The sequence below is a fragment of the Myotis daubentonii genome, chromosome 4, assembly GCF_963259705.1.
Source record: "Myotis daubentonii chromosome 4, mMyoDau2.1, whole genome shotgun sequence".
In the NCBI taxonomy this organism is placed as follows: Eukaryota; Metazoa; Chordata; class Mammalia; order Chiroptera; family Vespertilionidae; genus Myotis; species Myotis daubentonii.
This window is the reverse complement of record NC_081843.1, coordinates 106759655-106775921: the sequence shown is the minus strand read 5'-3', so window position 1 is coordinate 106775921 and position 16267 is coordinate 106759655. Positions and strand designations below refer to the sequence as shown.

The following is a 16267-nucleotide window of genomic DNA, read 5'->3' as shown; positions in this document are numbered from 1 at the left end:
ACCCTCAGGGGATGTCCTAGTGATGGCTCAGGCTCGCTCCCTGCTCCCCTTAGGGATAGGGCCTAAACCGCAGTCTGGCCTCCCTTTGTGGGAGATGACCGGGCTGATCAGGGGAAGGTACCAGCCCCATCACCCGCTGCTGCAGCCACTGCCAGTCACCGCAGCCAGCAAGGTTTTTTCATCAACACGGACTCCAGTCCCTTCACCATGAAAAACTGACAACTTTCTTTAGGCATTTTCAAGATGTGTCTTTCATATAATAATTTCTTTATTATTTTTTTTATCCTCACCTGAGGATATGTTTCCATTGATTTTTAGAGAATGTGGAAGAGAGAGGGAAAGAGAGAAACAGCAAAGTGAGAGGGACACTTTGATTGGTTGCCTCCTGCATGAGCTCTGACCTGGGCCCTGGCCAGGGAGAAGCCTACAACCTAGGTACATGCCCTTGGTCAGAATTGAACCCAGACCCTGCCATCGGCAGGCCAAGGCATTATCCACTGAGCCAAAGTGGCTAGGGCAGGATATGACATTTCTTAGCCCTCCAGCAGCGGACCTTCGTTTTTTCACCAGGAGTGTGGTGAAAAGCCCTAGATCACCCTTTTGGATTCTTATTACCTAAGTTACTAAGAATATTACCAGCGGCATACAGGGAGCTTAGCCAATGGGCGGTCAGAAAAGGTGTTTCCTCTGTAGTTCACACCAATCGCTGGCTTGCCACCCCACCCAGGCCTGATGCCTTTGGCCCAGGCTTCAGGCCTGGGCAAGGGACCCTCATCTCTCCCCATCACCGGCTCCGCCCTCGCCCAGGCCTGACGCCTCTGCCAGAGGTGTTGACCCCTATCACCCTCGGATCGCTGGCTCCGCCCCCCACCCAGGCCTGACGCCTCCGCCAGAGGTGTTGACCCCTATCACCCTCGGATCTCTGGCTCCGCCCCCCGCCCAGGCCTGACGCCTCCGCCAGAGGTGTCAGGCCTGGGCAGGGGACCCCCATATCCCCCTGAGCACCGATTTCTGGGGCTTCTGGGGCCAGCCTGTGGCCCGGATCGGATCCAATCACGGGCGGCAGGCAGGCGGCTTCTGGGGTCGCACACGGGGGCCTGGATGGCGGCTTGCGCTGTCCCGCCCTGCCTGCAGTATGCAAATTAGCTGTCTTTGTTGGCGGTTAATTTGCATATTGCGCTGATTAGCCAATGTGAGGCATAGCGAAGGTACGGTCAATTACCATGTTTGTCTATTAGATAGGACTAGAACATAATTTCAATGTACCATCCCCCTCTAATGATGCTTAACATCAGAAATGGTATTCTGACAGTGTCAACTTAGTCATAACCTATTTGGAATCAGACTTTCATAGCAAGAAGCTACTTTAGAGATCATCTATTTCAGATTTTTTCTAACTATGCAGTAGTTTAAAATGATGGAAACAATGTTTTCCTATTTAAGTGCCCACGAAGGCCTTAATACACACATCCTTACGGAATTCTCACAACCATCTTAAGAAGACAGGCACTATCACCTGCATGCCAAGAACACCTTGAACTTCTAGTGGCACACCCAGCAGGGGTGACCTTTCCTAAGTGTGCGTAGGTCCTTACAGATTTAATTTACTCTTCCCACCACTGAGGAAGAAGAGGACCCAAGCAGCCTGTCCAAATTCCTATAAGCTGTTAACAGAGCTGGGGCTAATCCTCACAGGTTTTTCATCCATCTATAACAAAATGTAGTTAAATCTGATGGAAAGTGATAAGAAATTTGTATTATCAAGAATGACAGGTAAATGAAATGAGAATAAGACCATAACTTACAAATTCCCATCAGTAGCAATATTTTTATATAGTAATTTCCTCTCTTCAATCTTAAGTCATCCTTTGAACAGCTAAGATTTGAGCTGTTTGTTCTGTGCCAGAGCATTTATATATTCTCATTTATGTCTCAAAAATTTCAAGGACAGGTACTACTATTCCTAGTTTGTAGATGGAGAAAATGGCATAGAACCTGCTTATTTTAAAGTCTTAGGTATAAAAATAGAATCTATTTTATAAAAATGAATTATGCTTGTGTATACATTTTAATAGTTTTTCCCCTCAACTATAGATACATTTAAAAAATCATAGTTTTGTATTTTTTTAAATCATAGTTTGTGTGTTTTCCAACATGATTATGTGAAAATTTTTGGTAAATAAGTACTACTTACATACCACTATAATACCATCTAATCAAAATGCACATTCTTTCATTATCTGCTTTTTTCCAGTCTAAACTCTATCTACAAGCTGTGGCCACAGAAAGTTCACAAATAAAGTTAGTAGCTAAAGAGAACTTACGGATCACCAGCGCCTGATAAATCTGTTCCATTTTCTTCATAATCTGGAAAAAAGTCTTCTCTTTCAAGTAACTCTTGATATTTCTCTTGGTAATCTAAGAAAAATGAAATAATGAAAAAATTTAAATGCTGGAAAAATTCACAGGAAATATGTATTAGCCAGTTTTTCCTAAGAAATTTTAATATTATGACTTTTCATTTAAGTACATCCAAAGTTTAAACATCAGTAAGCTGTGTATATTCATCTAGTACAGAGGTTGGCAAACCGCAGCTCGCGAGCCACATGCGGCTCTTTGGCCCCTTGAGTGTGGCTCTTCCACAAAATACCATGTACAGGCGTCCATGTACAGTGCAATTGGAACTTCGTGGCCCATGCACAGAAGTTGGTTTTCGGAAAGGAGATAGATGAAACAAGTATACAAGATGAGTGTGGATGGGAGAGTTGGAAGGGGTCGAACTCAGCGAACATACCTCAATCAAATTGAGGACGTTTTTAGCAAAGGCCAGCTTAGGAGTACCCTAATTAAGTTAATAACAATGTACCTACCTATATAGTTTAAGTTTAAAAAATATGGCTCTCAAAAGAAATTTCAATCGTTGTACTGTTGATATTTGGCTCTGTTGACAAATGAATTTGCTGACCACTGATCTAGTAAGTCAGCTTAATTACATATTTAAGAATAGCTTTTACAAAACCTATCCTAATTGGCTTGCTTCTGCCCCCTGCATCCTCATGACTCTAAATTATATACATATTCCTCTAAATGTAAGTTGGAAATCAAAGCCACTGTGCATATACCAGAGGACATTTCACAGGCTATGTGTATGCTGTCTACGTTCTCTCCTGCTTCTTTCCATCAGGCAAAATACTGGCTATATATTTTGTGGGGAAGAACACGTGTTCTCCATTCTCTCCTATTTTCCTTCCACAAGGAGAGATTTCAATCAAACGCCCTGGCTTCTGGGCTCTGTTATCCTCCCCAAGGGGGTAAAGCGATCTATCTATCTGGCTGCAGGTAATAGCCACTTTTCCATGTTCCTCAGGCGGTGGAGGCCACCCTAACGGCTCCGGGCATGTTCTTTCCTTCCTTGTCCTGGAGACAGCGGGGAGGTAGCTACCTAATAAATGTTTCAGCTCTACCACCTTTTCCTCAGTGGGCTCTTCCTAGGCAATACGGGTGACAGGATAGCTCTCCATCTGCCAACTGCCTGAAGCACAGTGACTGAGTATCTTGTAAGATTAGCATGTCTGTGTAGAGTCTTTACCTTTGAATAACAAAATGGATCAATGTATAAAAACTAGTTACCTTAAAAGTAGTTTCCTGTGAAAAACAGCTACCTCAGATTTCAAGAGGATAATATAATTATACTTGACTGGGTAAAGATGTTTTTCCCAAGATTGTCAGTTTCTAAACACATGAATTCCAGCTTAAAGGATTGGCAATATTTTGACATTCCATTTTGGCAATTTGGAGACCATTTTATCTTATAAAGCCCCCCTGCAACAAATACTTGAGCTAACAGGTAAGAAACATTCTTTTAAATGTACAGATGAGTTCACAAAAAACATCAAGTCTCTTGATGACAGAAACGAAAGGGAACTCAAAGCCATACATCCTTATAGCAGCCGGAGGCTGGTGGGCCACGTGGGTTTGGATTTAAAACCCACAGGTCAGAAAGAAAGGTCTTGGGCCCATTGAAGCAGGAAGATGGAATTCACGCCCCACCTCATCCACTCTGCACAAAACCAGGTCATTCAAAGGGCTAATATCCTGCCTGGCCATTGTGGCTCAGTGACTGAGCATCGGCCTATGAATCAGGAGGTCAGAGTTCAATTTCCGGTCAGGGCACATGCCCAGGTTGTGGGCTCAATCCCCAGTGTGGGGGCATGCAGGAGGCAGCCAATCAATGATTCTCTTTCATCACTGAAAGGCTCGCTCTCTCCCTCCCTCCCTCTCCTTCCTCTATGAAATAAATAAATATATATATATGTAAAAAAGGGCTGATATCCCAAGCAAAAAATGGAACAGGAAAAAAGCAAACTGCAAAACATCTCAGTGGCAAAGCAGTTCGGTGTATCTGTCTAGGTTTGGAACGGGAGAGAAGTACTCTGGTTCCTCGGAGAATACGACGTGGGCCTGCACCTCCAATTGTTACTATCCACATAAAAACACCTCGGACAAGAAAAAAAACTCATTTCAAGCCACTGCTACCCCTGGGCTCCCAACAGAAGCAAATACAAAATCCTCTTTGGACATGCTCCTACAATCCAAGTCACAAGTTTCATGAAGAAAAAGGAAAGCGCACTTAAACACTGGAGCAGTCGTAAAGGCTACAATATCTGTGCCTTCCAGTGATTGAGAACAAAGTAAGTAAGTGTGAACAGAACAAATGATAGAAAAATGGACCAGACAAAGAAGAACGAAAAAACCCACAAGGAATCTAAGTAACTTGTTTGAAGAATAAGGAAAAAAGGAAACTCTGTCTTACCAGACAGCAAAGTCAGACTGATTAAGAATGCCTATCAGTGTTGGGAGAGACAGACAAAGATCCGCGTGGAGACAGAGGTGTAAGACAACTTTACAGAGGAGTTCCATGGTACACACAGGCACATTTTACCTAAGAGAGGAAGGATGACTCCACACCTGCTGTTGACATGAGAGACTATGGAAAAAATACTGAATTCCTGCTCTACCCACATATAAAAACTAGCCAAACGATGAAAGACCTAAATATAAAGCAACAGAAGATACGACATGACTTAGTTTACATTCAACTCAAGGCTTCCATTGCTAAGATAAACAAAAGGGAAGGGCAGCCCATACTGAGAAAAGCTGACTGTGGCTGACTTTCTAGGGTATGCAAGTAATTACAAATCAACAAGACAAAGGCTCCAACGGAAATGTTCTCAAAGGAACAAATAAAAAGTTCAACAGAAACATGAAGAGAAATTCAGTATCATTAGTGGAAAATAAAAATTCACAATTTCATACAATCAGACTGACAAAAATTAGGTCTGGTAACAGCATTGCCAAAGATGAGAACTAGGAACTCTCACACCCTGGAAATACTAAGTAGTATGATCATCCTGGAAAGCAGTATAACAACATTTAGTGAAGCTGAAGATGCAGATATCCTGTAATGTGACAGTTTTGCCTCCTCACTGTAGAGGAACTTCCGCAAGTGCACAAGGACCTAAAGATGTTTGTGCAGCACTGCCTGTGGGAACCGGTATGGACCACCCGGCCACCCACAGCAGGGATCTATGAACTTGCTCCCACACGCTGCTTTAGTTTTCTCTCTTGCTCACACTGCAGTCCCATTATTATCTGGCATTTAAAATAAGGGAACCAAAGCTATATGTATCAACACATATAAATCCTAAAAGTAATACTGAATAAAAATAAGTTGCAAAAAGCAGGGTATAGTAAGATACAACTTTGGGTTAATACTTCTGTGTGAGACAATCCAGTTTATAGACACATGTGGTAAAAATCACAGTGACACAAACTTGGGACAGTAGTTACCTCTGAGAGAGAAGTGACAGGACTAAACTTGGGTGACGGATCAATGACAAGGGAGAATGGTTTAGCAGTTATCTGTAGGGTTTTATTTCTTTAAAAGGCCCAAAGTATGCAGTAGTATGGTAACATGACCTTAATTTAATCTTTTCTGTTTTTAAATTCTTTACTGTTTGCCCTAACCCAAGGGTCGGCAAACTCATTAGTCAACAGAGCTAAATATCAACAGTACAATGATTGAAATTTCTTTTGAGAGCCAAATTTTTTAAACTTAAACTATATAGGTAGGTACATTGTTATTAACTTAATTAGGGTGCTCCTAAAGCTTAGGAAGAGCCACACTCAAAGGGCCAAAGAGCCGCATGGGGCTCGCAAGCCAGAGTTTGCCGACCACGGCCCTAACCGGTTTGGCTCACTGGCCAGAGCATCGGTCTGCAGACTGAAAGGTCCCAGGTTCGATTCCGGTCAAGGGCATGTACCTTGGTTGCGGGCACATCCCCAGTAGGGGGTGTGCAGGAGGCAGCTGATCGATGTTTCTCTCTCATCGATGTTTCTAACTCTCTATCCCTCTCCCTTCCTCTCTAAAAAATCAATAAAATATATTTTTAAAAAATTCTTTATTGTTTAAACTCTAAACAATGTAATAACTCTCCTTTCCCCCCCATTGACCTCTCCCTGGTCCCAAACTTAGTTTAATCTTGACTGTGAATCAACAAGTCAGTTCTTTGTGGTTTTCATATCCTTTTTAATGCTTCCCAATTTGAAGCTGGAAGTTAAGTAGCCATTTCTCCTTCCTGCATTCCTGTGCGACAGGCAGGGACAATGAGAGCCCGAGACCCAGCGGACAAATGGGGACGTGCCGACCATCCGCTGGCTGTAGTTTGTACTAAACGGGAAACTTCTCTCTTGCTCACACTGCAGTCCCATTTACCACAAGCAATGCTTCTACAAATGCCACTTTCTGGAAGGGGAAGCGTGCAGAGGTTTAGATTTTTAATAAACTTTGACCCACCAAGTATTAATAAAATCCGTAATTCTCAGTATCTGCAAGTATTGACCCATATTAATAAAAGCTGCTGACTACATAGTGAATTAGAACCATCTTTTCCTTCCATTCTAATCACCTAACGTTCAGAGTATGAAAACCAAGTATGAGAAGAAATACAAAATAAAAATGGTGGCATTTAATTGAGGGATTCTCCTGACCCTGCATTGTTAGGGTGATTAGACACATTCCACTTGAAATGGTTTCTAGTGGTTACTGTAAAGAACACCACATATGAGACAAGCCTTCACCTTCCTTTTCAGAATGATATGAACTCTTTGAAAAGCTACAGTTCTGTGCTGGTGAAGGGATGATTTTCTGTAATTTCCTATCTTACCAAAAACTAGGGGCGGGGGGGGGGGGGGAGGGTAGAGGGGGGGAGGGAAGACCATGAGACAAGATACCTGGATCAGCTGCAGTGAAAGGAACACCATCAGATGTATAAAATGTTGGTTCATTCTAGGATGAAACAAAGGGACAAAAACATGTCATCCTCTCACAATTGATTTTTTAGGAGCACATTATCAATGAAGCATGGCTGATGCCACCCAGCTGCACCTCATAATGCAATGTAAGAACCAGCAAACACAAGCCTCCCGGCTGCTACTGCCATTTCATTGGGAACGTCTCTGCTCTTCAGATTCATTCTATTATCTCGAGTTCTTGTTCTAGCGCTGTGTCTACGGTCTGTTACTCACGGTGAACTGTTCTGCGGTGCAGTGTGACTCAGCATCCACTCAGATTGTTTTGGTTACCCCTTCCCACCATTTCTCTGAGATGGGGGTTGTAGGAGCAACCTATATACATAAAACCCTAATATGCAAACAGACCGAATGGCTGAACAACCGAACAACCAGTTGCTATGACGTCCACCGGGGCAGAGCGTGGAACATGGCGGGCATCAGCAGCAGGTGGCAGAGCGTGGAACATGGCGGGTGTCACCCACGGCGGGATGGTGGAGCAGGTGAGCCGGGGCACCAGACCACGGCGGGGCACTGGCTGCTGTCATCAGGGCGAGCCTCTGGTGATTACTGAAAATTCTTCGCTCCCACACGCTGTGATCCCACCTGGCACTTGCACCTGCTGCCGGCACTGGCCCTGCTTGCACCTGTTGCCAGTGTCCAGCGCCAGTCCCAATCACTTGGCGCCGTCAGCAAGTGCAAGCAGTGGCTGCCAGCCCTGCTTGCCTCTGAGGGCCTCTCCATCTCCCCCTGCTCCTGAGGGGTGATCAGGGCAGCAGCCGCCACTTGCGGTGGGAGTGGGGCTGCCAGCAGACAGGGGACTGGGGGCCGTGGCAGGAGGGGCCAGGAAGGGGTGCAGAGGATGGGCTGAGACTTGCCCCTGTGCCCACCATGGCCCACAGTTCCAGGTGCACAAATTCATGCACTGGGCCCCTAGTCCTATATAATAAATGCCTAATATGCTAAGTGTCCCACCGTTCGACCAGTTGCTATGACACGCACTGACCACCAGGGGGCAGACGCTCCAACTCTGGTAGGTTAGCTTGCTGCTGGGGTCCGGCCGATCGGGACTGGGCAAGGGCCGGACATGCCCTGGAGCCCTCCTGTGGTCCCTTCCCCAGTCCCGATTGTGCACCGGTGGGGTCCTTGGCCTGACCTGCACCCTCTTGCAAACCAGAACACCTTGGGGAATGTTGGAGAGCCAGTTTCGGCCTGACCCCCCCGCAGGCCAGGCCAAAGGAACCCACTGCACGGATCTGTGCACCTGGCTTCTAGTTCCTCCCTAACTGCTGTGTTTGGTCATGTTGGGAGCTTCCGGGATCATTGGCCTGGTAATTATTTTTATTTTCTTAGTTTCCTTTATGATAACATACAAAGTAACAGTTTGAGCTGCAGGCCTTGGTTATGAATTCCCTGGGAAACAGTTTCCTGGAATCCCTACACTCACTTAAGTCCAAGTCTCATCATTTCCCTGGCCATTGGGTGGCTCTTTCTCTAGTCCACCCGCCATGGGAGGAACCCATGTCTCTTCTATTTACCTGCTCTGCTTGCTGCCAGGAACCCTAAGCCAGTGAAGAGTTATTAGGCATTAAATTCTGGGAATGGCTTTATGTAACTCGTAGAAATTTCCAAAGTTGAATTCAAGCAATAAGCAACATTTAAACAGCAAACACTGGCATACCATAAAATAGTTGGGGTCATTTTCAGGTGTTGCTTCTCTGTATGTTGAGGTTACATGGACTCTACCCCAGTTACTTGACCGGAGCTCTACAAGCTTCAAGAGCATCTGCTTCACGTCTCTGCAGACAGAAGTGGAAAAGGAGTGAGTGAGTATTCACCCTATGTGTTGTCAGGCTCTAAAATACCAGACTCCTACCACCATTTCACCAATTTAACATGTCCAGTCAATGCTTTAATTTTCCACACATCTCCTATAATGACACAAATTCACCCTTAAAAAAAATAGCCTTGAAATTTGTTCCATGTAAGTAATATATGGTTCCTAAATGCAGTGGCCATCCTGCAAGCATATCTATGCTTCCTACTAGACTGAGAGTAGTACACCTAGGCATTTATTGAATAACTGAGGAAAAATGTCTAGGTGAGCAGAAGCCACAGGTAAAACACTATGCCTTTAATAAAAGGTTTCTGTGGATGAATCTGTAAGATTTCAATTGTTCCGATGAAGCACAGCTGATTAAAAGAAAAGGACTTGGCTCCCTGGCGTCCACCTCCCTTCTCCTACCTGCTGCAGTGCGCATCCAGGACGACATTTTCAATCCTCTGGATAACTTCCTGCATGTCCGTCTTTCCTTTTTCCTTCCAGGCATCTTCCAACACTGACCCTGTCAACTAAAATACACAGGGATTAATAAAAGAACGAATTCAATCAAGTATCAATATTCTAAAAATATAAGAGTAGCACTTCAAGCATTCTTCCCTACCCCAAGCATTCTTTTTTTTAAAAATATATTTTTATTGATTTCAGAGAGGAAGAGGGAGAGAAACATCAATGATGAAAAATATTGATCAGCTGCCTCCTACACGTCCCCTACTGTGGATTGAGCCTGCAACCTGGCACGTGCCCTTGACCGGAATCGAACCTGGGACCCTTCAGTCCGCGGGCTGACACTCTATCCACTGAGCCAAACCAGCTAGGGCCGCCCAAAGCATTCTTTAAACAAAAGTTAAATATTCCTAGTTGTTCTCTACCATCTAATACTCAGGTATCTCAATACCTTCAGTGTTTTTCTTGACTGAAAGAAACCAATAAACTATAGCAGATCTTTAACCAAAGGTTTTATGTGTTAACTAGAGGCCCGGTGCATGAATTCATGCACAGGTGGGGTTCTGCCAGCCTGCCCCAATTGAGGCCGGCTGGCCCCGCCACTGGTCGAATTCCCAGTTGAACTCCTGGGGGACAATTTGCATATTAGCCTTTTATTATATAGGATGACTATGGCTTAGTCCCTGTATGACTAAGGTAGGTTGTACAATTTTAATCAATATGTCACTTTTTGAAACATGCAGGGTGCAATAAGTATTGAAGCAACGAATTAAAACAAACACTTCATCGGGAAAAAAAATGAGTTAAGGATGTCACAGGTAGTTCACAGAAGCTAAGTCATGTCTAATAAAAAAATGCTTAACTTCACTAGTGATCAGGAAAATGCAAACTGAAATGAGGTTTTCCTTTTTACATCATCTGACAAAACCAACCCCAGGATTGCTTGCATCTATCACTGATAAGGATACAGATGGGAAGAGGGGTGGGAATACACTGTGGTTAAGTGTTTGGAAGAGAAATTTGGCATGACAGAAGGTCCCCACCTTATGATGGTTAGACTTATAATTTTTTTTAAATCCTCACCTGAGGATATGTTTTCTTTCTTTCCTTTTTACTGATTTTCGAGAGAGAGAGGAAGGGAGAGGGAGAAACATTGATCAGTTGCTGCCGGTAGGCACCCCAACCGGGGATCTAGGTTGAATACTCGACCTTTAGGTATATAGGACAGTGGTCCAACCAACTTAGCTACACTGGCCAGAGATAGAGTTATATATTTTTTAAGTATATGTTTACTGATTTCAGAGAGGAAAGGAGAGGGAGAGACAGAAACGATGAGAGAGAATCACTGATTGGCTGCCTCCTGCATGCCATGCCCATGCTTGGAATTGAGCTCGCAACCCGGGCCTGTGCCCTGACTGGGAATCGAACTGTGACTTCCTGGTTCACAGGTCAACACTCAACCACTGAGCCATGCCAGCGGGACTAAACTTATAACTTTTTTTTAACTTTACAGTGGTTCAGAGGCAATAAGCATTCAGTAGAAACTAAAACTGCTTTGAATTTTTTATCTTCCCCCAGGCTGATGACTTGTGGTACGATCCTCTCTCAGGATGCTGGACAATGGCTATGAGCTGCAGCTCCCAGCAGGTATGTAATCAGGAGAGCAAACAACCGATACTCAACCATGTTTTCATGTGGCGGATGATTCTGCCCACTGCAGCCTAATGGAAGTGTTCTGAGCAAGTCTGAGATAGGCTTGGCGAAGCTCTGTGGTTTGGTAGGTTACTTGTATTAAATGTATATTCAACTTACAATATTTTTAGTTTACAGTGGGTTTAGGGAGACATAACCCCATCCTAAATGAAGGAGCATCTGTACTTATCAAATTAGGGTATACATGCTCTCTGGTCCACCAAACCTATGTGCAGGCATTTAACCTATATAAAGACGATGAACGATCATCAACAATGCTGCTGAGACTAAGTTAAAAGTAATCCACTGTTCGGCAACAATGGGTAAACAATGTGCATGTAAACACTGGAACACTGGGAAGCTACTTCAGAAAGAAGTCAATTTGTGTGCCACGCAAAGATCTAAGATCTTCCGTAGGTGGTAAAGCAGCAGAGTCAGATGGTACTTATGAGATACACCTACAGACGTGGGGATGGAAGGGGCACTGCTAAGGACTCCAATTTTTCACTCTAAAATCCACTTATTACAGTAAATAAGCATGTGTTGCTTTTCTAAAATATTTAAATTCCAGAGCAAAATAAAATGTCAATATTTAACTTAACGTAATAACTATGTTGAATTCATTTGTGTACTATATATCTACTTTCCTTTCTCCAAATTATATGCTAGATGGGTAGAACAGTTAGTTAGTTACACTTTAAGGAAAGAAAATAAGTAAAACCTACCTTTAGTAATTTTACTGCGCAAATTAGGTTATCATCCACAGGGTTAGAAAAGAGGGCATTCAGCAACTCCCGAAGACCAGCCTGAAGAATATCTGCTCTTGTAACCTGCCCATTTGTTCCTTTGATCTTTGGGGATAAAAGAAAATGAACAGCAACTATGCCAAAACATGATACAGATAGATAAATGATCTAACAAAGTGCTGGCAAAATAAGCACTTTAAAACGATACAAAAATCATAGGGACACACTCTGATACCTTCACAAAATTAGACTTACCTTACATATAACTAAAATTTCTAATAGAACTAGTCAACTATAGGTCAAACTTTTTTCATTTATCACATGTAATGTGTGGTCTGGATAACGTAAGCCTCCTTGAATGTTACTGCTTCATGAAGCATCTCTAGTCTACTAAGCTACCTCCCCCCTTTTGGGGAACACACAGCATTTTACTCTGCGGTTCATATACTGTTTACAAATACTCTGGTTTTGCATGAGAATGGTCTACGTGTCTTGGCTCTCTGGCTGGAAGAACTTCAGGCTCGAGAGGCATGCCTGGTCTTCCCCCTCCCCCACACAGCACCATAACTTCCAAGGAGAAATGCAGAGCATCTTAAACGGCTCTCCGTCCAAGGCATGTTTGTATTGGTGCTCTTATTGTGGCTCATAACAATAGAAAAGGTTAAGACATGCAAGTTTTATAAAACTGAGCCTCTGTGATAAAAGGGACAGTCAAGTGGGCACTGGATTGGATGAAGACTTGTAGATGCCCTGATGTACATCTGATGGTGGATTCTTGTCTTTTCAGTGGTGTTTATGGTGCTAAGTCCCCAATTCAGACTTAAATAGATAAACCTGAATCTGAGACTAACTAGTCAGGACTAACTTGTCAAAGAACAAACTGAATATCCTTTACAAAGTACTAGCTCGACTTAAATTGCCTACTAACCAGCGTATGCTCACATACCACCAATTTACAAACAAGGTTAGCTGTACCCTTTGTACAAATGCATTTTATGTGGAAGATTAACATATAAAACAGGACCAAGACCTAATCTGGGTGAACTGGGTATAACAACCAAACTCTAGTCTCTCCCCTCTTCACTCAAAGATTTATGTCCTGTAGGTCAAGTTGTTTTTCAGTCACCATCTCAATGTCAACATGTTACGTGTACTAATGTCCCTGAGGCAAGAATCCAAAGAAGTATGCATGTCTACATTTTAAACGCTTAAACACCCATGGAGCACATGAAGACTTTCCAATGCTCAGAACTACTCAGCACCTTGCCCTGGAACAGGAAGACAGGCACTGAGTCGTCATTTTCTCTCCCATTTCACTCTTTATGTTGTAAAAGTAATGTAAACACAAATTCCTTATTGAGATCAATTTGTTCGCAAGCTTTACTTAACAAAAGTACTTAACAAAAGAAAATGACTCCTCACCTCCAGCTTAAGATAAAGTTCTCCCAGAAAGAGCACGAAGGCATGGAATCGTTTTCGAGTTGCTTCATCCCCCTTTGCAGCTTGATCTCTAAGTTCATATTCAGTCCGACATCTAATAGAGATAAACCTTTTATAATCTCACATTGCTCTGTTTTTTAAACAGTCAAACAAGATGACCATTTGTTGGTCTGGTTGTTCACAAGCGATAGAGGCAAGTGCAATGCACCACGGCCCTGACTTTCTGTAATAAAAATGTTCCTGACTAGTGCAGAGACCAGACTACACGTCATCTTCTCTTACTGAGATGCCTGGTTTTAAGAACTGATAGGAATAGTTGAAAATAAACCTATGAGATCAAGTGGTAGTTAAGTTTAAACAACAAAGGTTTTATGAGGTTCAGATAAAGTGGCACTTTTTTTACCCAACCTGTCTCTGTAAAATGTTCTCTTTCTAATACATGAACTTTGAAACAGATCTTTAAAAATACATAAATATGGCCTCCATCTACACTGAAAATAAAATGAGTTCTTATTAAGCCCATTATCCTTGTAATTTTCAGTATAGAGATCAGAGAACAGGGGAAGTCCCCAACTGAATAGACACATAGAAAGCAATTGATTTGGTCTCTATTCCTAATAGAGACTGAAGGAGTCAAATACCTTACTTCCCCCTGAATTGGCCCACTTGCCTTACATAAGTAAAAAAAGAAAGCTTCACGGCCATAGTTCCCACAAGGGTTCTAAAGCCATCACAGCGAGCCTGCTGCTGCCTGTCAGTGAATTAGAGGGTCAGCTACTGCTAACGCAGATTTTTAAATGGACTTTTAACTGTTACCATGTTGGTGGTCAGTATTTTTCCTTATCTTTATTAGGAAGGTGGTGATAAGGTAGGACAGTTGTGTTTTCGTAAAGTTAGTCTTGGCAGTTCTTTTAAAGACCAAGGGAGGAACTCATGGAGACTAAATGGCTTTCATTCATAAAGGACCAGTTTAGGTTGCTTTGTAAAGCACTTTTTTTGGAAGAAAAAAGAAGTCACTTCTTGACGAAGGATTTATCTTTATGAATCAACCATAAATACACCCACGACAGCTCTAACTGGTTTGGCTCAGTGGATAGAGTGTCAGCCTGCGGACTGAAGGGTCCTGGGTTTGATTCCAGTCAAGAGCACATGCCAGGGTTTCGGGCTTCATCTCCAACAGGGGGCGGCATGCAGGAGGCAGTCAATCAATGATTCTCTCTCATCATTATTGATGTTTCTCTCTCTCTCTCCCTTTCTCTCTGAATTCAATAAAAATATATTTAAAACTAGAGGCCCAGTGCACAAAAATTTGTGCACTGGGGGGGGGGGGTCCCTCAGCCTGGCCTATGCCCTCTTGCAGTCTGGGACCCCTCGGAGGATGACCACCTGCTGGCTTAGGCCCACTCCCTGGGGGATTGGCCTTAGATGGCAATCAGACATCCCTCTGGCAGCCCGGCAGCCCTAGGGGGATGTCCACTTGCCAGCAGGGAGCAGGCCTAAACTGCAGTTGGACATCCTTAGCGCTGCTGAGGAGGCGGGAGAGGCTCCCACCAACACCACTGTACTGGCAGCCGTCAGCCTGGCTTGTGGCTGAGCAGAGCTCCCCCTGTGGGAGCGCACTGACCACCAGGGGACGGCTCCTGCATTGAGCGTCTGACCCCTGGTGGTCAGTGTGTGTCATAGTGACCAGTCATTCCCAGTCATTTTGCTGTTAGGGTCAATTTGCATATTACCCTTTTATTATATAGGATAGAGGCCTGGTACACGGGTGGGGACCAGCTGGTTTGCCCTGAAGGGTGTCCCGGATCAGGGTGGAGGTCCCGCTGGGGTGCCTGGCTAGCCTGAGTGAGGGGCTAACGGGTGTTTGCAGGCTGGTCACACTCACTTTGGGGTGGGAGTCCCCACTGGGGTGCCTGGCCAGCCTGGGTGAGGGCTGATGGCTGTTTGCAGGCTGGTCAAGCCCCCACCCCCAGTGGGGACCTTCACCCCATGGAGGTTTGGTCAGCCTGGGTGAGGGGCTGAGGGCTGTTTGCAGGCTGGCCACAGCCCCTTCAGGGTGGGGGGGTCCCCACTGGGGTGCCTGGCCAGTCTGGGTGAGGGGCTGAGGGCCATTTTCAGGCTGGCCAAGCCCCCCAGCGATGGAAGCTCCCAGCCTCTTTTTTTATTTTATTCTGGGATTTATTTACCTTCTATAATTGAAACTTTGTAGCCTTGAATGGAGCTCAGAACCAGCCAGGGCGGTGGGAAGCTTAGCTTCCTCCATCGCAAGGGGCAACCCAAGCCTCCTGCTCGCTCCAGCTCTGTGGTCATGGCCGGCTGGAAGCAAGTATCTGGGGTTTATTTACCTTCTATAATTGAAACTTTGTTGCCTTGAGTGGAACTCAGAGCTGGCCACGGCAGGCGGGAAGCTTGGCTTCCTCCATCACTGGGGCAACCAAGACTCCTGCTTGCTCTAGCTCTGTGGCTGCCGGCTGCCATCTCGGTTGGGTTAATTTGCATATAGTCACTCTGATTGGCTGGTGGGCATGGCTTAAGGCATAGCAAAGGTACGGTCAATTTGCATGTTTGTCTTTTATTAGTGTAGATTAATAAATAAATACACTTAGGACAGCTTACTGGGCACCTGTGTGGCTGATTCCAATGCTTACAAGCTGCATTAAATGAGCAACATCTTCTGTGCGAGTCAGAGACAGAAGGTATTTGTTACCTTCTCATACATATTAATTCCTCACCAGGAAAAAGTTGGGATATC

General features: G+C 44.3%; 1 protein-coding gene across 3 annotated transcripts in view; it reads right to left on the bottom strand.

Moving 5' to 3' along the window:
• PAIP1 (poly(A) binding protein interacting protein 1) overlaps window positions 1–16267 on the bottom strand; it is a 36303-nt gene that overhangs the window by 1802 nt on the left and 18234 nt on the right. For 2 of the 3 annotated variants that reach the window (XM_059694816.1, XM_059694817.1), the window contains exons 5-10: window positions 13498–13609; window positions 12055–12180; window positions 9596–9702; window positions 9032–9149; window positions 7294–7348; window positions 2325–2418 (exon numbers count right to left, since the gene is read on the bottom strand). In XM_059694816.1, the coding sequence (XP_059550799.1) occupies window positions 2325–2418; window positions 7294–7348; window positions 9032–9149; window positions 9596–9702; window positions 12055–12180; window positions 13498–13609 (612 nt within the window). The remainder of the gene's footprint in view (window positions 1–2324; window positions 2419–7293; window positions 7349–9031; window positions 9150–9595; window positions 9703–12054; window positions 12181–13497; window positions 13610–16267) is intronic. The other variant, XM_059694818.1, reaches the window with a different exon arrangement.